Here is a 19,642-nt window from a genome sequence, read left to right as displayed (position 1 = left end):
TCAGGAATGTAGAAGCATTTGTAAAGCACTGAATGGTGTGTGGAGAGAAGATAAATATTAGCTGTGCGGTTCACAACTGAAATAATACACATGGCTGTCTAAAATAATTTTATTTTTATTTTATTTATTGCATTTATACCCCGCCTTTCTCCCTCTCGCAAGGAACTCAAGGCGGCTTACATTATCCTCCTCCTCACCGTTGTATCCTCACAACAACAACCCTGTGAGGTAGGTTGGGCTGAGAGTCTGTGACTGGCCCAAAGTCACCCAGTGAGCTTCCATGGCCAAGTGGGGACTAGAACCCGGATCTCCCGGCTCCCAGTCCGTCACTCTCACCACTACACTACACTGGCTCTAATTGGGCCCTTCTAGGCAGGAAGAGCTGTAAAAGACTTCCCCATTGGGCTGTGACATTACCTGAGTGACAGTGGGCTTCCTGGCTCTGTTATGTTTTGTTTTCCTCTCTGGCTTTCGCTTCATTCAGTCTGAATTGATGACTGCCCCTGCCCCCAGCTCTGACATGTTGGCACAACTCCTTGTTCCAGACTCAACTGCCTATGGCTTAGCACTACAGCACACTTCAGTGCAGCTAAGGTAACGCTTTGGATTCCAGCCCATTTGTTGGCTCCATTGCTTGGTCAAAGCCATTATCTCCATAGAATAGTATGGAGATGTTCTGAATCCAGGCCTCTTTCAAGCAGGCAGAATATCTGGCAGATTCCCTGGAAGTGATTATGTATTTCTTCTTCTTCTTCTTCTTCTTCTTCTTCTTCCTCTTCCTCTTCCTCTTCCTCTTCTTCTCCATTTCTTTGCCATTGTATCCTTTTGAGCTTAGGGTAAATAAATACCAACAATTAAAAACATAACACAGTAAAAAATAAGCAGAATAACATATGTATTTACTGACTGTATGTGTTGGAGTTACATGCCGTTACATACTGTAGTGTATTTTTTATGTTCTTTTGTGAAGTAGTAGCTAGGAAACACTTGCAATATGCAGAAATATTTCAGATGACAATATAGCCACATAGTATGAAAGCCTTGGTTAAATAAATGGGTAGAAATAATTTTACTTATGCTGGCAACTGGTACTAAACTGAAGAGAAAGCCACACAGACGTGGCTATCAAACGACTCAGTTAATAGATGTACATGTCCTTACAGTGAGCGTTTCTACATGAGGCTTTTATTGCCTGCTCGTGATTGGTCACTCACGGAGGTTTGTGGATCCTTTACACCATGTCATTTACCTCCAGGGCGTCTCCTGAACTTTCTGATTTTTATCCCACTTTAAAAAGATCGGAGATAACCTGATAAGGAATGTTAATCTGATAGAGCAGCTGTGTATATAATTGCATAGTTCTGCTATAACCACAGTGTCATCTAGTGGCTGTAAAATGAAACATATAGAACTTGCCGAAAAAGGAATTCCCTGATTCAAAGCACGTGTCTGCCCATGTAAAAGAGCTGATCTTTATCCTGCAAAGAATCCAGAAGCAGAAGCCCCAGTTGGGATGTGGGATTTTAGCCTCATGTGGTGAAGCTCAGTGTCTTATGGTCTTATAGCTCCTTTACTTTAAGGAATGGGAATCACTTCAGAGTGCTCTATCTGCACCTCTCTGGTAACATTTGAAGACTCTGACTATGCAGGAAGAACCCTGCTACAGTTCCTCATGTTGGTAGTGTTCCAGATTTTAGAAAAGATGACACTGGCCTGGGGAGAAAAAAAAATGGTATGGGCTGTTTGGATTTTCTGATGTTATTGGACTAGCACAGGAGACACCCCCTACAATACTTTCACTGCCTCAAGGTTAACATTGGAAGGACCTTGAGCCTGTTTTTGATTATAGGACTGCCTGTTTTGTTTGTTCTGGTAACTTTGGTATAAACCTCCCCCCCCCCGCCCCAACACAATCACAAGCCCTTGGTGCCACAGTGCTTCTTGTTTCATTTTTTGTAGTTTCCGTTTCTGTTGCTGTTTGTGTGTTTGCAGGAAGCCCACATATTCAGAGGCCAATAGAAGAATAAAAGGGGATAGCAGAAGATACACAGAACATTGTGGCATTTCTTCGCCACAGTCTTCCTTGCATGGGAGTACCTCCAGCCTGCAAATTTGGCAGAATTGCTGAATTACTTTGCACTAATTCAGCTTTGACAAAATCTATCCTCCCTCATCACACAACACACAGAACTCTAGAATTTGAGCTAAAAACTTATTTTTAAAATGTGACAGTTCGGCAAGGTATCACTGAAAATACTGGAACATGAGTCTTGGTAAAGATTGCAAAATTAGATTTATTGTTTTTATAAATTAAAAGAGTTTGCTCATTTTAGTCGGCTAAATTCCCATTTGACATCAGTGTGACAAAATGAGGTATATCTACACAGGCTTTGATTCCCTTCCCATCCCCATTCATGTCATGCTACAGCTAAAAATACAGTCAACCGATTCTTTTTGTCAAAAGTGTACCCATTGTGAAATATTTAAACTGATCCAGCACTTTCTAAATGCTCATACATGTTTCCAGTTTTGGACTTGGTTCTTTTATGTCTTTGGAATAAAGTATGGAGCATGGGAATTTACAAAAACAAACACGAGATTATCCAGCAACTGAAGTACTGAGGTTAATTTGTTTTCACTGTTCATCATATTCTTCTGAGTCGCTATGATGATGTCCATGGCGGTGTAAAGTGTTTTTGCTTGCTGCTAAGGAAAAAGCAGTGGGGGAGATTGGTCTGGACTCAGGAATGTGCTCCCTTCTGTATTTTTCAATGTATGGTTCAGCTACTTCCCAAACCTAGAGGCAGGAGAGAAAAGAAAAGAAAAGAATACAGGCTGAAACAAAGGCAACAACTGAATTTGACACTCAGCCAAGTTTGGGCTAAATATCCAAAATGTTGGTACGGTAATACCAGCAGTGTAGGGGAGCCAGGGCTCACAGGGATGCAGCGCTAGCCCTTTTTTTTAGTAGCAGGGATGTGGATATTATGTGCCACCCCCAACTCATGCTTCTCTCTTCCTTCTGAGTTTAGCTGCAGTTCTCACAGTAGCTGGCAGGAAATGAGTTTTCCCAGCAACAATGTATTGTTCCTTGTTGTAATGCAAAGTATTTTGGGGGTGGCTTGGCCTTGAACAGGCAGTTAAGACCCAGTAGCTTTACGAAGGATCTGCTCCCAGCAGATGAAAATTCCTAGAACTGGTTTGCTGATATGAATCAACAGAGCTGCCTGCAATGTTGGCCTCTCCTTGGGGGCGTGGCTATGGGGACTGTCCTAATAAGAGCCTGCACTTCAATACTGACCACTACACCACTGGATAATACACAAACTTCCCCAACCTGGTCCCCTCCAGATGTGTCTAACTGCAACTCCCATAATTCCCAGCAAGCAAGGCCAATGATTGGGGAAGGCTGCACCAGAGTCTAAAAGTAGGTGGGTGGAGCAATCCTACGACTCCTAAACAACATTGGGGGGCCATAGAATATTTCGGATTCCCAGCTCCAAGGTCAGAGACAGCACTCTGGCCTCGGAGCTGGGAATCTGTGCTCCCTGCCCCCTCCCTACCAGTGGAGAGAACAGGGCTGGATGCCTCTCTGAGGTCGCAAAAGCGATCTCAGAGAGGAAGTAAAGAAGGCATTTTGGTGAGTAGGGAGGGGAGGACACTGGACAGGCCGGCTTATGTGTTATCCTGAGGCCTTCCCAGCCTCCTTCCCTCACCCTCCAAGACACCCCGGCTAGATGGGAGAAAAAGCCTCTCTAGCCTCTGCAGAGTGGGAAAAGCAGCAGAGGTGAGGATTGCCGCCTCCTTGCCTCCTGCTCTGCACTGGATATTTGTAAGCCTCCAAGTTCGGAGGCTGATGAGCATCAAGAGTGCAACTGATAGGACTGCACCCTTAAATGTTACAAATCAGCAGAAACTACTGTATGCTGAAATAAACTACATACGACTGCCCAAAGCAGGCCCTGTGGCCACATCCAGACAGCTGTTTTAGAAAGAGGACTGATGTGCAGCCAGTGTACATCGATCCTTTGCGGTTCTGTCGTTATAATAAGAGGGGGAGTGAGGGTGGGAGAGAAAGAGGAAGCCACGTTTTATGGTTATTCGCTTTTGGAAACAAACATTAAACAGAGCACCAGAATCTGCTGCCTGGCTGCTGTTATCAGTCCTCTCCTCTCCACCCCACCATACGCACATATACAAAATAAATAAATGTGGTCTGCCTGCCCAGCCATGATCATCCACACCTTCTTTCACTTTCTCATAGGCACTGACTGCTTCCCCTCACACGCATGGAGCTACAATTTGCTACGCTGACCGAGGTTCATGAAGGTATCTTTTCTTCTAGCATATTTCCCTAAGTTCCTTGACAGGAAATTCAGTCTCAATACAATATATATTTCCTTCTTCATAGAATCTGGTCTATTGTCATGCGCATGAGGATAAGAACAATATGTAATGACTAGCTAGACATACAGTGGGACTTGTAAATAATAGAGGAGTTTCTCCACCAGTCTTCATTTGCTGCCAATATCAACACTTACCTTCTGATCCACAAGCAGTCTGTGTGCTGCTTCAATGTCTGGGGCCATGAAACGATCTTTCATCCAAGGCCTGAAAGGAGATAAATCGAACAACTCTTAAACCTAGTGGTGGTTGTGGTGGTTAATATTTGGCCAATGTTCTCAAAAGCTGTAATCTCTGGGGAAGCGTTTGTTTGACAGACCTGACCACAGAGCGCACAAGGTCATAGACTTTCTCCAATGGGGTCGTCGTTCTCAGGGGGCGTAGGAACTCAATCCCCTGGCATGCCGCAAGGAGTTCTACAGCCAACACTAGTGAATAAAAACAATGGGAAAGGCCATGTTGATTTCTCAAGTTCAAAGGGTTGCACAGAACAGATAGAGATGATAGCTTATTTATTTATTTGTGATATCTATATACCTCTAAAAATAATAAAAGCCCCAAGCGGTTACAGGACAGAGAGAGAGAACAGGTAGAGATTATGTCTTAGGGCCAGTTTACACAATCAAACCGGCACTATGAGAATGTGGAGTGGAGGCTGGTGGCTCTGATTTCAATGGGCTGTGAATCTATTCTGGGTTTCAGTCAGAACAAGCCAGAACACTAACGGAGCTATCCAAGGTGCTGAGCCCTATGGGGCCCCCACTGAAATCAGAGCCACCAGCCTCCACTGGATTGAGTGGGCCTGTGCAAAGTCTGACATGTGAAACAGTTTTATGACTCTTTTACCATATGTGTCTGGCAATGAAGAGGTTCATCTTTAAGTCAGAAAAAAATCTGCTTTCTTATTCAGGGTGTTACTACTTTGGATTTTTCATTTATATAGAAAAGCGTGCACGTGAACATGTACATACAAATTACAGATATATGTGTGTGTGATCAGAAACACATGCAAACATTCTCATTTATTTTACTGGGTGACAGGATTCCAAGTCTGAATGAGCGATTGCGAGAATAGGACTCTACATCAAAGACAGATAAGCTCACCTTTCTCTCTTTTGTATTTTCTAACTTGATTTTTTGCTTGACTGCCATACAATAATTTATTAGCTTGCTGTGGGGCCAAAATTTGTTTAAAAACTTCATCCCATACTCAGTTTATTTATATTCTGCATTTTCTACATATACTTAAATTGGTTCACAGATCAGGAACTTTAAGTACAATGACTACAACAAATAAAAATACACCACAATGTACTACTGACATTTCAACAATTAGAATTTGAAATATATCAAAAGTTTAAATGAGCATTAAACATACCAATAGGCCAGTTAGCAATATCCAATAACAATAACAACATCAACATTAACATTATACCCACACAAAGTAATTCATCCAGCAGGCCATATTAAGAAATCCAACGAAAGGATAGCTCACCCACATCAAACTAGCAACAAATGAGGAAAATCAAAAACTAGGAAAATGTAATTAGCCTTAGCAGCAGCCTCCAATCAAGCATAGCTTATCACTACACAAACACAGCCAAGATGTCGGGGCCCCTGCTGAATGGGGTGAGCTGTGGTGTGTGTGTGTGGGGGGGGGGAATGGGTCCCCCCAAATTGGGCAAAGGCACATTTCTATGAGTGGAGCCCTTCAGTCCAAGGAAGACAGACTGTGGTCCCAACCCCTCATCAGGAAGCACTTTTGCTGCATCATTCAGACATCAGTTTCTGCATTCACCTATCTCCCGCCTCATAGAACCATCTCAAGCAGCCTATTTCCCCCTGCTGCACGGCAGGGCCTGTCCTGATCTCTTCAACAGTTTTGTGGTGCAACTTCAGCCTCTTGTCATTCTGGCCCTAAGCACCTGCATGAGTAATGCAAGCAAACCCCACTGCTTTCCATGGAACGTACACCTAAGTGAGCCTTAGGAGAAGATGCGGTTATGATTCGTTGTGTGCAAAACTGGTGCCTCTGACTTTACCTTGCTCAACGTGCTCAATGACTTTGAGTGCTTTTCTTGCAGCCCATCCTCCCATAGATACGTGGTCCTCTGTAGCAGCACTGGTTGAAAGAGAATCCACAGAAGAGGGGTGGCACAAGGCTTTATTCTCAGAAACTGCAAAAGTCCAGTAGGAATAAATGGTGCCCTCCAAGGCAGATCATCATGGAAGCAAGGTCCCACTTTAGATAACAGTCAACCTTGAGAGATCTTTGTCATAGCACTCCGTGCAGATCATCAGCATCATAATATGAATATACAGCATTTATACAACATCTGTTTCAGTGTTCAGGCACTCATTCAGGGTATACTGCAGGAGAGGGCTATGGCCCTCATGCCCTGCTTTTGGGCTTCCCATAAACATCTGGCTAGCCACCAATGGAAACTGGATGCTGGAGTAAATGGGCCTGAGTCTGATCCAGCAGGGCTGTAAAAATGTTTTTTAATGTTCTTAAAGCTTCCTATACATTATCTCAATACTTACAACAACCTTGTAAGGTAGGTCACTATTAACCTCATACTGCAAAAGGCGGAGGGGCTGAGACTGAGAAAATGATGGCTTGCCTAAGGCTACCTACACTGGCAGAGGTGAGATTTGAACTAGGATTTACAGGTTCATGGTTCAGTCTTTTAGCCATCACACCACACAAATTCTCTTCCTTGAAATTATTATTGTTACCATATACCATATACACACTTACCTAGGAGTAAGCCCAACCGACTACAGCAGGACTTACTTCTGAGTTAATATGCATAGGATTGCACCCCGTAAGATATTTATTGTTTTAATTATGTAATCTAGAATAGTGTAATCAATGTACAAGACATTAAAAAAAAAACACAGAGTCATATTGATGCAGTATCAACTTGCAGTCCATGGCCCAGGAGCAAAAGGCTATGAATAAGAGAAAACCAGATACTCAAAGTTCATGCACTAGCACAAGACATATATGAAGCAAGGTTACAAATAGCTGCCATTTTTTGGATCAGGAAAAACTTGTGCATACAGAACAAAAGCTCTTGATAATGATTGCTTTTGCATACACTAAGTTCTGTCACAGGCTGCATGCATGAAGGCAGAAAGATGATCCTATATGCTGCAAATGGTCACCATCTTTGGACTGCTTGTAAGAAGCAAGAAGGACAGCAGGGAAGGGATTTATTAACATATCAATGTGTCACAACACAATTTATATATAAACTCATGAGATTAAAACCATGGCAAACACACACACACATACAGAGTATTCTGGTAACTGAGATGGAAATTAACGCAAGAAGACTGGTCAGAGCAGTGAACTAACTCCAGGTTCATGTGAGAAGTTTGTATATTTCCAGCTCATCCTTTCTGGAAGCCCTTTAGGCCTTTGTGTACTCACCCAGGGATGCTGCTGTGCAGTGTGCAATCATGAAGCCAGAGTTCAGACCTCCTTCTGTGACTAAAAATGGTGGCAACTCACTGAGGGATGGGTTACAGAGTCGTTCAATTCTCCGTTCGCTAATCGCAGCAAGTTCATGGACACCAATTGCAAGATAGTCCAGGGCCTGCATGGGAAGTATTTTTTGATTTAGGATGCTTAACACAACCCAGATTTGAAATTTGGGGGGAAGAAATTTTAGTTGACTACCTTGGCAGGGTATTCACCATGGAAGTTTCCTCCAGAAATTGTTTCCTTCCTCTCAGCAAAAACCATCTTTTTAAGGCAAGTTAAGGCTTCAGCATTAATGAGAAGTGCTTAGAAAGATAGTCTTTGAGCATAGCAAAGCCCGTAACAAAAAAGGATAAAATCATTATTTTATTTATTAAAATGTACTGATGGGACACAGAGAAAACCCTCTCCAGCAGATCTTAATGAACAGGTAGGCTCATATGGGAAGACAGGAGATGGTTCTGTAGGTATTTGCATCCTTAGCATTTAGGATAGTCTCTCCCAGCCTTCTGCCCTCCAGATGTTTAGGGTTACAAGTCCCATCATCCCAGCCAGCATGCCCAACACATCCGGAGAGCACTGGGTGGGTGAAGGATGGTTTAGGGCTTTAAAGATAAGACTTCATATCAACAACAACATGCATAAATGCATTAGGGAATAAATGCATTTCCCAGATTGCAATATAAACATGCGGGAACTCTCCTCTGAGCAGCTTTTCTGCGGGAAAATCTCTCACAGGAATAATTCAATCCATAGGCCCAAGCCAAGTTTTTGTAACAGAGATATTGAAATGGGGACGGGGTGAAACATACATTTTTTCTTGGGTAGCATAATCATTAAAAAGATACAGGATTGTCTGTTGCACTGTTAATTTCTGTAGTGATTATGTCCTTTACAAAAGCGATTGTGTCATTCACAACACCATGAACCTACAAGAAATGGCAGACATTAGCCACATTTCATGCCTCTTTATAAATCAATATTTTAATTTAGAAGCAATTTTAAGAGAATGTTCTGTCCTGCTTCTTTGCCTCCCACATTTGCTTATCGAATGGAGTACTATCTTCATATTGCCTCATGTTTTGCGTAAATTAGTGGAATCACAGCTAGAAGCCATAGTGTTCTTTGTAACATGTGAAGTTAATCTCCTTTTTCTTTCAGACTGCATGTTCATGCTCCAAAGCTAAACATGTCTTCTCAGACCATGTGCAAAAGGCAGATATTGTTCTCACCAAGTACAAAAACACTGCAGGTACTCCTAGACTGTACCTGCTATATCTGTAGCGTGTGTAGCAGCAACCTTTTGGTTTGCTGGAAATGAGGAATTTTGAAGTGTCAGATTTACTGTGTGGTTAAAATATTCACTATAACTACCAGTGTGATTGTACTATGAAATGATAATTCCAAATGGATTCTAGTGGCCTCACTTGACAAATGTAAACCCCTAACTGGAATACATTCATTCATGTCCTACATATTACCAAAATCCAAGGGGCGTTTGTATAGATCCAGTCACTGTATAGCAAAAGTGTTTTTAACAAATCTACAGTTTTACTTGTGAATTAGGTGCACTTATAGAGTTGAACTAATTTCTGTTAATATGGAAACTATATTGAGATCCTGGGTGTAAATGTCTGAAGGAATTTGCAACTAACTTTACCTGAGGACAGCAACGCAACGTGTATGCATCTTGTACTCTGTCACAAAATCTATGTGATTCTGCAAAACATGATGACAACAACAACAACAACAAAACAACAAAAAACAGCAAGGTTATTATTTTAATACTAAAGCTCTCTGGTGCCAAGTCAAAAAGATACTGGGATATCAAATTTGGATAATATGCAACCTTACAGTCTTTTTCATGTTTGTAACTTTGGATTCACATAGGTAGACTTATAAGTAAATTGCATTTTATCACCAGTAATATTTTATACCTTTACAAGAATTGTTTTAAAATAGGAGATTTGCATATCGCTAGACAGGACAAAAATGTAGAATGCATACCATACTTTGCATATGCTTAATGCATTCTAGTTTCTATATGTGGGGGTTTTAAAACAAGAAATGTGGGCCAGAGTGCAAGGAAGACCTTTGTGGTAACTAGATCAGTGCTGGAAGCTATGCAGAAGGACAGAAATGTGTATTCAGAGTAGTGCCACCCCTTGTGCACATGCCCAAGACCTTTCATTCCTGTGCCTTCAGCAAATCATGCCCAAGTTTTAAACAAAAGTCTTCCATAATTATGAGGACTAGAAATGGTGTTATTAAAATAAACAAAGCTGGGATTCTCAGATGGAAAAGAATTTGCAGCAGATTCTTTACTATGTGGATATGGCAAGTGTGTTTCCCCACTGAACCCAAATAGGTGTTCACCTGCTATTTCGGAGGGATGGTGGTCAGAATCTAAAAGTGACCTGAATCGAAAAGCCACCTCAATCTGCCCACGATGTGGTCGCAACGCATGAATATCTGTTGTAAAAGAAAGACCAAGAGTTACAGCGTGACAATTGTTATCCGCCCTGAACAACACAACAACAAACCATGGATACTCAAGGTGGCTCATTTGAGAAAAATAACAACATGGTTAACAAGCCACCCTGAGGAAAATGTCCTGGGTTCGCACAACCTGCTAACCCATGGTTCAACAAACAACCCACATTCAACCACTGAGTGTGGCTTAGCACGTTGTGTGAACCCAGCCTATATCTATCATCAGTCACCAATTGCCACTTTGGGCTTTAAAGAAGTATAGCACTTAAGCTTTCCCATGGGTATGGCAGATACTAAAAATGATGGGCTTAGTATTTTCTAAGATACTAAGAAGAGCCCTGCTGGATCAGACCAAGGGTCCATCTAGTCCAGCATTCTCTTCCCACAGTGGCCAACCAGTTGCCTGTGGACAACCTGCAAGTAGGCATGAGTGAAACAGCACCGTCCCACTCATGTTCCCCAGCATACTGCCTCTGATACTGAGGGTAATATATAGCACAAATACCGAAGTGCACACAGTCAGAAATAATGAGTGCTGTGCCGAAAATCTCAGTTCTTCAATTTTTGGCATTTTGTGGGTGGGTGAGGGTGAAACAAAAACTCATAGAATCATAGAATAGTAGAGTTGGAAGGGGCCTATAAGACCATCAAGTCCAATCTCCTGCCCAATGCAGGAATCTAAGTCAAAACAACTCTGGAGAAAGAGGCTTGGAGAGGTGAGAATTTCAAATAACTTTCTCCTTGGGGAGGAAGACAGGATTTCAGCTTACATTTTTAAACGTAGGCAGTGGCTGAGAGTCTTTCTTTCTTTCTTTCTTTCTTTCTTTCTTTCTTTCTTTCTTTCAGAAACACCTCCTGCATTTGCAGGAACCCAAGACTCTTCTCCAGCCCAGAAGCTGTCTCTGAACTCTCTGGAGACCACATGACCTCTCCCTCTCCAATAAGCATTCAGGAAAGGCTCTGGGGCTGTAGAAGCTGCTTTGCAAATCATGAGTATTTCGTGATTTTAGAGTTTTAGAAAAATTCTGCTCTTCCTTGCAGCAACACAGAGCAAGCAAGGTAAGTGTTTTTCTAAAGGTCCAAAAGACTCATTTGTTCTTTGCAAAGAAGCTTTTTGCACAGAAGTTTCTGCAACCCTGAATGCCTATTGGAGAGGGCAAGGTCATGTGGTCTCATGGGAGTTCAAGAAAAAAACAGAAGTGAAACTGGAGGATCGTGATGTTGTCTAAAGAACCCATAAACAACTGTGAGTAAAGAACACAAGCGCACAATAAATGCCATGAAGAAAGGATTTTTCTACATAAAATTTTTAACCCACACCTTTACCAAGGCTTCTGCTTCCAGATTCTTCGAGAGATTAAGATCGGCTCCTTTACATATGTTCCATTATGGACTACTAGGTGGTCCTGTGGTATAGCTGAATTGCACAATTACACAAGATTTCTATGGAGCTATAGAGGCCATTCAGGAAAAAAAAACTTTCCCCATTAAGAAAAAAACCACAACAATGGAAGCAAAGCACAGGGAGAAGCCCTGGAGGTTTATGATGTTGTGTAAAGGACCCACAAACTGCAGTGAGTGAGCAATTACTAGTGCACAATGAAAGCCTCATGTAGAAAGGCTCAAAAGCTCCAAGAGTTAGGGGTCTTAAAAAATTCAATACCAACCAGTATCAAAGGCTCTTGTTGTGCCCTTCAGAACTTCAAGTGTGAGGGCAGCCACTATATCAGCTTGCCTAGCAATCGCGCTGGCCCTTTCAACGGCTTCACATCCTAGAGAGGTAATCATTTGTGTTCCATTGATAAGAGCCAGACCCTTCAAAGAAACAGCAAGTGTTGATATTCAGTGACTCTCTCTATATAAAGACATCCCTCCCTCTCCAGCTCAAACTACACCAGGAGATTGATTCTTCCCCCTCCTGTTTTTCTTTAGCCCAATGGAAACTGGGGGAAATTGCAACAGAGAGGAAGAAGGATAGGTGGGGAGATGCTGCTTAACCTGTTCCCCTCGCCTGTTTTAAGGTGAACCTTGTTCACCTTAAAGTCACCCTCCCCAAGCTCCTTTTCACATCCGGTGGGGGCAGGGAGTTAAGAGATCTCCATATGTTCCCCATATAATTCTTGCCCACAGAAGTAAACAACAAGTTGTAGACTACAATTTTAAGCTAAAAATCAACAGGAAGGGAAAGAGTTGAGCAATTCTTCCCCACACACTCTTCTTCTGTTTAGACACCGCCCAGCAAGATACTTTGGGTTTAACACACACACACACACACACACACACGGGGGGGGGGGGATCACAGAACTCTTTGCTTAATGTATAATTTGAGCTATTGTCTCATTAACTGACAAGGTTATAAAAAGTGTGATTCCAGGTGAAAATCTCAACTCTGCCATGGATTCCACAGGTGGCCACAGGCAAACTCAATGGAGGCTGGTGGCTCCGATTTCGGTGGGACTGTGAATCTATTCTGGTTTTTTATTTTATATTTATGTGTTTGTTTATTTCCATACCGCCCAATAGCCGAAGCTCTCCGGTTTCAGTCAGAATCAGCCAGAACTCTAAAGGAGCTGTCCAAAGTGCTGAACCCTATCCTCAAAATGGGTTTGGCACTTTGGGAAGCTCCTTTAGAATTCTGACTGGTTCTGACTCACAGACCCATCAAAGCTACTTCCTCTTCCCAACCTCTCTGCCACATATCTGCCATATGTGGATTATTCTACTGGTCTAAGTTTACAGCATTGCTGTGAAGATCAATGAGATACTAATACTACATTATCTGACCTTCCTTCAAGGAGCTCAAGGATGCATACATGGTTCTCCCCCACAATTTACTCTCACAACAACCTTGTGAGGCAGGTTAGATGGAAAGATAGTGACTGGCCTGAGGTCACCCAGCAAGTTTTATGGCTGAGTGGGCATTTGAACTGGAGTATCCCTAGTGCTTTAACCAGTATTAGGTTGGATCCACTCCCCATTGCATGATTTAGCTATATAATAAGTTCTCTGGCCTATTGACCCACTGAAAATATTAAGAGACAAATATGCTATTTTATTACCTCCTTTGGCTTCAAAGTTATTGGCTTCAGCCCATGAGCTTCCAGCACCTGTGAATGGCAGTATCAGTAATGCTTATTCAGTGAGAAGAGCTTTTTCACAAACGGATGTTTTCAGCATTCTACCCAGGAACATTCTGAAATTCCCCACTCATCAGAGATAAAAGAGCAGCACTGAGCACTAGAGCAGAAATGAGGATGTGGTTTCCAGCTTCAGCTCTGTTTGACAACCCCAGTTACATAGTACTAAAAATGCGCATATCCTTTGCTTTGCAGAGGAGCTAGACAGCAATGGAGCAATGAGCACCAGTCTTCCAGAAATGCAGCATTAAGCACGCTTTGCACAACGGAAGGGTGCTCCCTTCACAGGACTTGTGATCCAATCATGCTACAAAACCAGCAAGAGGTTCTGGACATCTTCAAGCAGCAGCATGAAGTGGTCTCTGTGGCTGTACCTCAACTGTGGAATTCTTTGCCCCCAGAGGGGCAATTTAACATTATATGGCATTTTGCCAGCGGAGGCTGGGGGCTGAATCCGCTCCAGGTTTCAGTCAAAACCAGTCAGAACACTAATGGAACTATCCAAGGTGACTGGTTCTGACTGAAACCCAGAGCGGATTCAACACCCCACTGATATTGGGGCCACCAGCCTCCACTGCACTTTGCCATAGCAATGGTGCACCGAGGGCCCCCCTATGACCACCCAGGGAGCGGCAGGCACAGAAGCAAACCCCGTTGCGTTCCTGTAGCCATAATGGTGCTATGGTTTAAGTTTAACATATAGAACTGTACAAGCAGGGAAGGAATTAAAGGGAAAGCATGAAACGCCTGGCCTTGCAGGGTGCTCTGCTGCTTGGAAGTGAACAAATCTTCTCTCATCTTTACTGCATTGTGACAGGACAAGCTGTTCATATTGACTCACTTTGTACATCTAGTCTTCATTAAAGAACTCCATTCTTCATTGAAAGCAAAACAAAAAGCACCTTAAAGCTGCAATCCTACACCCACTTACCTTGGAGTTAGCCTCATTGATCTCAGTGGAGCTTACTTCTGAGTAGACATGCACAGGATTACATTGTAAAGAACCTAAATTTCTATAGTCCATGAATCCATTGCACAGATTATCCCTCTCCCCACTTCCACCTGCCCTGTTCCTATTAAATTCCCATCAATATACGCATGGCTCAATCATAGCAAACCAAGAAGATCAGCAGAGCATTCTCTAGATCCATCTTACATATTTTGCATCCGCCCATCCACTCTTTGGGGACCACATCTTTCCTTCTCCTATGAGCCCCAGAGCAAGATGGGAAAGAGGGGCTAAGTCTCCACTGGCTCCGACAGTCCCTTGCTCAGGAATGTAGGGCAAGCAGGATGCTGGGGGAGAGAACCAGGCCTTAGTAGGGTTCCTCTTTCCTTGAAATACACATGCCATAATTCACCCTTCCTCCTGAAATTTACCAGTGATATCTTTCATTGACCAGAAGTACGAGCACAAATCAAACCTTAGTTTCATGGACAACAGTCTCAGTTCCACTGCTCTAATTACTGACCACCAAGGTACCCTCAGAGCCTCTTAGCACAGTAGCCTTTAACCATTCTAGACCCAGGACCTGTCCTGAATATCAAACTGCAACATGGAGCTCACTTTTCATGTTTGGCCCATCTCTCTCTCTCTCTCTCTCTCTCTCTCTCTGTGTGTGTGTGTGTGTGTGTTTCAGGTGACCAGATACAAAGGTGGGAAAGGCTCTTCTACTTTTAGAAGTAGAAAAGGGAAGTGCAGCTTGTGAAAATTTTGCAAGATCTGGTTCCCTGTTCTCTCTCTCTCTCTCTCTCTCTCTCTCCCTGGTCCACTTTCACTTGGTCTGGGAGGGCAGGCCTCTGACTGACCCCAGTTACAAAGGCTACTACTGCCCAGTGATGAATGGATCCCTTATGCATTGACTACTTAGAATCATAGAATGTCATAGTTGGAAGGGACTTTAGAGGAAATGTAGTCCAACCTGCTGCTCAACGTGGAACCTACAATGCAGGATGCAACTGCAGCATCCCTGACAGATGGCTCTCCACTCCAGCCTCTGCTCAAATGGCTTCAGCTATTGGAAAGGAAAGGTTCCTCCTGTGCAAGCACCGGGTCATTACTGACCCCTAGAGGGACGCTGCTTGTGCTGGCGTTTTCATGGCAGACTACAGCGGGGTGGTTTGCCATTGCCTTCTCCAGTCATGACTACCTTTCGCCCAGCAAGCTAGGTACTCATTTTACCGACCTCGGAAGGATGGAAGGCTGAGTCGACCTGAGCCAGCTACCTGGGACCCGGCTTCCGCTGGGATCGAACTCAGGTCATGGTGAGAGTTTCAGTTGCATTACTGCCGCCTACCATTCTGCGCCATGAAATGAATGAACAAATAAATAAATACATCCACATAATATTATATGATTGACTTCTTTTTTCACAGTTATACTTTGATGAATTGTTTAATGGATTGTTATTTAATACTTTGATATTTGTGTATTACTTCTTTTATGTATTGTTTATTGCATTATTCTTTATCTTAAAGTATTATGGATCAAATGCTTTTGCTGTTGACTTCTTGTTTTTACTCCCAAAGAGGTCAATCCCTTTTCAGTCTGGAGCAGATAAGATCAAGGGGAGATGTGATAGCTGCCTTCAAATGCAGAAGATGGAGCAAACTTGTTTTGTGTTGCTCCAGATAGCAGGACCAGAACTAATAGATGGAAGTTGCAAGCAAGCAAATTTCTGTTAAGTGTTAGGATAAACTTTTTAGTTGTAAGAGCAGTTCAGCAATGGAACAGAACCCCGTGGGGAGGGGTTCTCCTTCACTGGACATATTTAAGTAGAGACTGGACAACCATCTGTAGTTGGAAGATTCCTGACCTCCAATGCCCCTTCCAGCTCTAAAATGGTAATGCTTCTATGAGAAGTAACAGCTACCACTTTAAGAGAGCAATCCTATGATCTCACAGTGGAGCCTCCAATATTAGAGGTTCTCCTCCATCCTATGCCACTGTTGGCTCTTGCTGACAGGGCAGAAGAGTTAGGGAGAGATGGGACTTGCAGTATTTTGTTCCCATCCATAGATGGAAGAAAAATAATTCCTGGGAGGGAAACATTTAGATGAGCTCTTGATGGGGATGCGGGTGTGATCAAAAGCTGGGAAGGCTTAGGATTCTTTGGATCCTTGGCCACTCCCTCCCCTCTCACCAGAATGCACCCAAAATGCCCATTCCCTAACCTCCGTGAGATGAGAAACTTCTGCAGCGGCTGGACGGAGCTGAAATAAGGGCTCTGATCTCAGGAAAACCCAACTGCAGTGCCATGCACAATATAATCCCTCCTCTCTAGTTGCATAGGAATTGCACTTTATAATTTTTATTTTTTTACATAAAAAGTAATGTTTTTTAAGAGCTACTTCACCTTTTGGTGGGATCTCCATTCCCTTCAAAATGACAATCCCCCTTCAAAGCAGCAACTGTTACACTGAAATCTGAAGCGCACAAAACTTCAGCAAAGCACTGGTCACCTTACCATTAAATGCTTCGATTACTTGCTGAAGAGTTTCTAGTGAAATTCCACTGTATCCTTTTGCAAGGACATTGATCCTTAGAGCTAAAAGCATACGAGATCTCTCTGGAATCAAAGGCTTCCCGACACCTGCAATGATAAACAACCCCAGGATTATCAGTGTGGCCTGTAATCATTGTGGGAAAACGTTTGGAAATCAGTTCTTCATTACCTGCTGAATGTGACCGGACTAAATTCACTTGAAGTTCCCTTGTAGAGGAAAGAACAACAACATATTTAGTTCAAATAACATTCAGGAGTTTAAATTTATTGTGAAAACTGAGCAAAGAAAATAAAAACTAAAGATAGCATCTTCACCTTCAAATGATTTGGCCTTATTTTCTATGGTTTTCTTTTATAAATTTTAAATGGAAACATAGGAGGCATACCATAGCTTACTGTTTGGAATAACAGTTCGTGCAAACTTCCCAAAGCCTGTAGTGATTCCATAGACAACTGAAAGAAGCATAATTTAAAAAAAACTTTAATAAAAAAGAGGAATTGAACATCTACTATCTTGTTTACATATGTTGCATTCCCACTTGTTCACACCTAAGTTTTAGAAATGAAATTAATGGTTACCTCTCTGTTCATTTACAATACTTTCAATAACTTCTCTTGATTTCCTGACTTTAGTTTCAGCTTCGGGTGTAAGCTAGGGGAAAAATGGCCCTTACTTATTTTCTGTTTCAATAATAGCTGAAGATAAAAAATAAGGTATTTAGAGTTAGAATTTTTCCAGATACTCACCTTGATTTTATAGAGTCCCTTTCCTAGATTGACCAAATCCTCTGTTGTCAAATTGTTACCATCTAAATAAATATACTGTACAAAAGAACAGTGTTAGAGCAAGAGATGTGTCATGTGTAACTGTAACCTGCTCCAGTATGTAGAAATAGTATTGATGCTTCTGCAAGGTCAATGTTATTACAATGGGAATATCACATGATCTCTTTCCTATGATTAAAGAACTGCTTATGGGTACAATCTTATGCATGTTTAGACAGAAAAAAAGTCCTACAACTATCGTTCTCCAGCCAGCCACACTGGGAGCTGTAGGCCCTTTTTCTGTGTAAAATTCCAGGTGAAGCCAGAAAAGATCCATTTAGAATTAAAAGATGGAATAGCTAAAGAATGCCTTTTGATTGGTCTGGAAGCCACCTTAATTAAGCACCTAAAAATTTTTAGGTGGTGTATAAAGATTAAGAAAACAAGATAGTCCCTATCTGCAGGCTTAGAATCTAATAGACAGTATATGAAGGAAAAAAGGATTGGAACAGGGTAACAAGCACATTCAAACACTAGATGGAAGTGTACGTAATTCTCCATAAATTATCATGGCTCCATACCTGTTCTGGTTCTCGATATTTACTATATCTGAAATAACACATAAGGAAACATATACTGCAAGATGATTTAGATTTGTGTACACAGTTTGGAATATAGGACTGATGATGTGCCAAACTAAATATTCTTAACTTAAGAGGTTTAATACAAGTGATCGACCATCACACCATTTTGGAAAAGGATACAAATAAACTCCTTCTGGCTGTGATGGAATGAAGTCTGGAGACATCACATCTCCTTGTATCACTGAAAGAAAAAAGGAAACAAGCACATTCATTTTCCACACTTCTGTGACCAGATGCCTTAGCGGCCATCCCTGAAAAAGACCATGTCTTGCAATCAGAATAAATTAACATTTATTTTGCTAAGCTTTTGGAATGACTCCTAAATCTCAATCACTTCACTTACCCACATCTCTTTACACATCTTTGTTCCCTGCTTTATTTTAAATAGCAACCACAGGAGATAAACCACATTTATATAAGGCCTGAATGTTGTTTATTATTTACACAAATCATCAGTGCATATTCATGATACTTCGTAGCCAAAGCCAAAAAGACAAATCACTGCTTTAAGTTTGATAGTTAATTGGAAACAGGGAAGAGGGGTAACAAAGGATGAAGTACTAGCAAATATTTGTTTTTCTAACTTAGACTTTGTTGAAGTTGAAGTCTGGGATGTTATTGTTAATGTGACATAGAAAACACCATACAATAATCAGTTAATCGAATATCGAATATATTTTTTGACCCAAATGTTGTTTTTTCTTTCAGTCCACGAATATGAAAACTGCCAATACTGTGCTTAGCATCCCTTGTGAAAATGCCTTTAGATGCTTAGAAATAACTGTGGCTGAAATAGTGCACACTTGCAGTATAGATTCCGATGAGACAAGCACAGACTTCTCACACTCAACATGTTTTGATCATTTCCTGCTATATATTATGGAACTTCTCCTTAATATATGCAAGCACAGCAACGTTCATGCTTGTGGTCTGCAGCTTACTTACCAACTTCTACAAACTCATTGTCTTCTAGGGCATCCTCCAAAGTATCATCATGATCCAGCAATCCAAGACCTTTGCAACGGCGAACGTAGAATTTTACTTCTTCCACTGAAGCAAATCCTCCATTGTCAGGCTTATTTTTCATATAACGCCGCACCGCTTCTTTTCCCAGCCATCTCACTGTGTTTGTCCCAGTCTGGCAGGGAACCGCAAGCCATTCCCCTCGGACATGCACTGTGTACCTTGGCATACTTGTCCTCT

The 19,642-nt window shown here is 42.0% G+C and overlaps 1 protein-coding gene across 3 annotated transcripts; it reads right to left on the bottom strand.

Annotated features, from left to right (window-relative positions):
* Window positions 1-2,272: 2,272 nt before the first annotated feature.
* HAL (histidine ammonia-lyase) lies at window positions 2,273-19,642 on the bottom strand. 3 transcript variants are annotated; one of them, XR_014784356.1, is made up of 20 exons: window positions 19,385-19,642; window positions 18,560-18,620; window positions 18,377-18,404; window positions 17,778-17,852; window positions 17,610-17,682; window positions 17,417-17,483; window positions 17,200-17,237; window positions 16,992-17,117; window positions 14,681-14,820; window positions 13,447-13,494; window positions 12,055-12,202; window positions 10,271-10,366; window positions 9,555-9,613; window positions 8,743-8,823; window positions 8,093-8,158; window positions 7,844-8,009; window positions 6,447-6,526; window positions 4,724-4,832; window positions 4,542-4,611; window positions 2,273-2,797 (listed from the first exon to the last, which is right to left on the bottom strand). XR_014784356.1 is itself a non-coding variant. In XM_084810224.1 (20 exons), the coding sequence occupies exons 1-20, from the start codon at window positions 19,629-19,631 to the stop codon at window positions 2,636-2,638; spliced, it is 1,995 nt and encodes a 664-aa protein (XP_084666350.1). In that variant the 5' UTR covers window positions 19,632-19,642; the 3' UTR covers window positions 2,273-2,635. The 3 variants fall into 3 exon arrangements, 2 of the variants coding, with proteins under 2 accessions (XP_084666350.1, XP_084666351.1); XM_084810224.1 differs by having other exon boundaries at window positions 6,447-6,581; XM_084810225.1 differs by lacking the exons at window positions 2,273-2,797; window positions 4,542-4,611; window positions 4,724-4,832 and having other exon boundaries at window positions 6,310-6,526.

This window comes from Heloderma suspectum, chromosome 7 (assembly GCF_057233095.1).
Source record: "Heloderma suspectum isolate Gila_16-S chromosome 7, 16-S_ref, whole genome shotgun sequence".
Taxonomy (NCBI): Eukaryota; Metazoa; Chordata; class Lepidosauria; order Squamata; family Helodermatidae; genus Heloderma; species Heloderma suspectum.
Note: the sequence above shows the minus strand (reverse complement) of the source record. Positions and strands in the feature narration are given on the sequence as shown.

What these genes read in the sequence shown, in the direction of transcription:
- HAL (XM_084810224.1), bottom strand. Translation starts at nt 19,631, where the DNA reads ATGCCAAGGTACACAGTGCATGTCCGAGGGGAATGGCTTGCGGTTCCC. An exon ending in AGTCCGGTCACATTCAGCAG is followed by an intron (nt 17,118 to 17,199) that starts GTAATGAAGAAC and finishes TTATCATTGCAG; the next exon opens with GTGTCGGGAAGCCTTTGATT. An exon ending in GACTGCTTGTGGATCAGAAG is followed by an intron (nt 2,798 to 4,541) that starts GTAAGTGTTGAT and finishes TCCTGCCTCTAG; the next exon opens with GTTTGGGAAGTAGCTGAACC.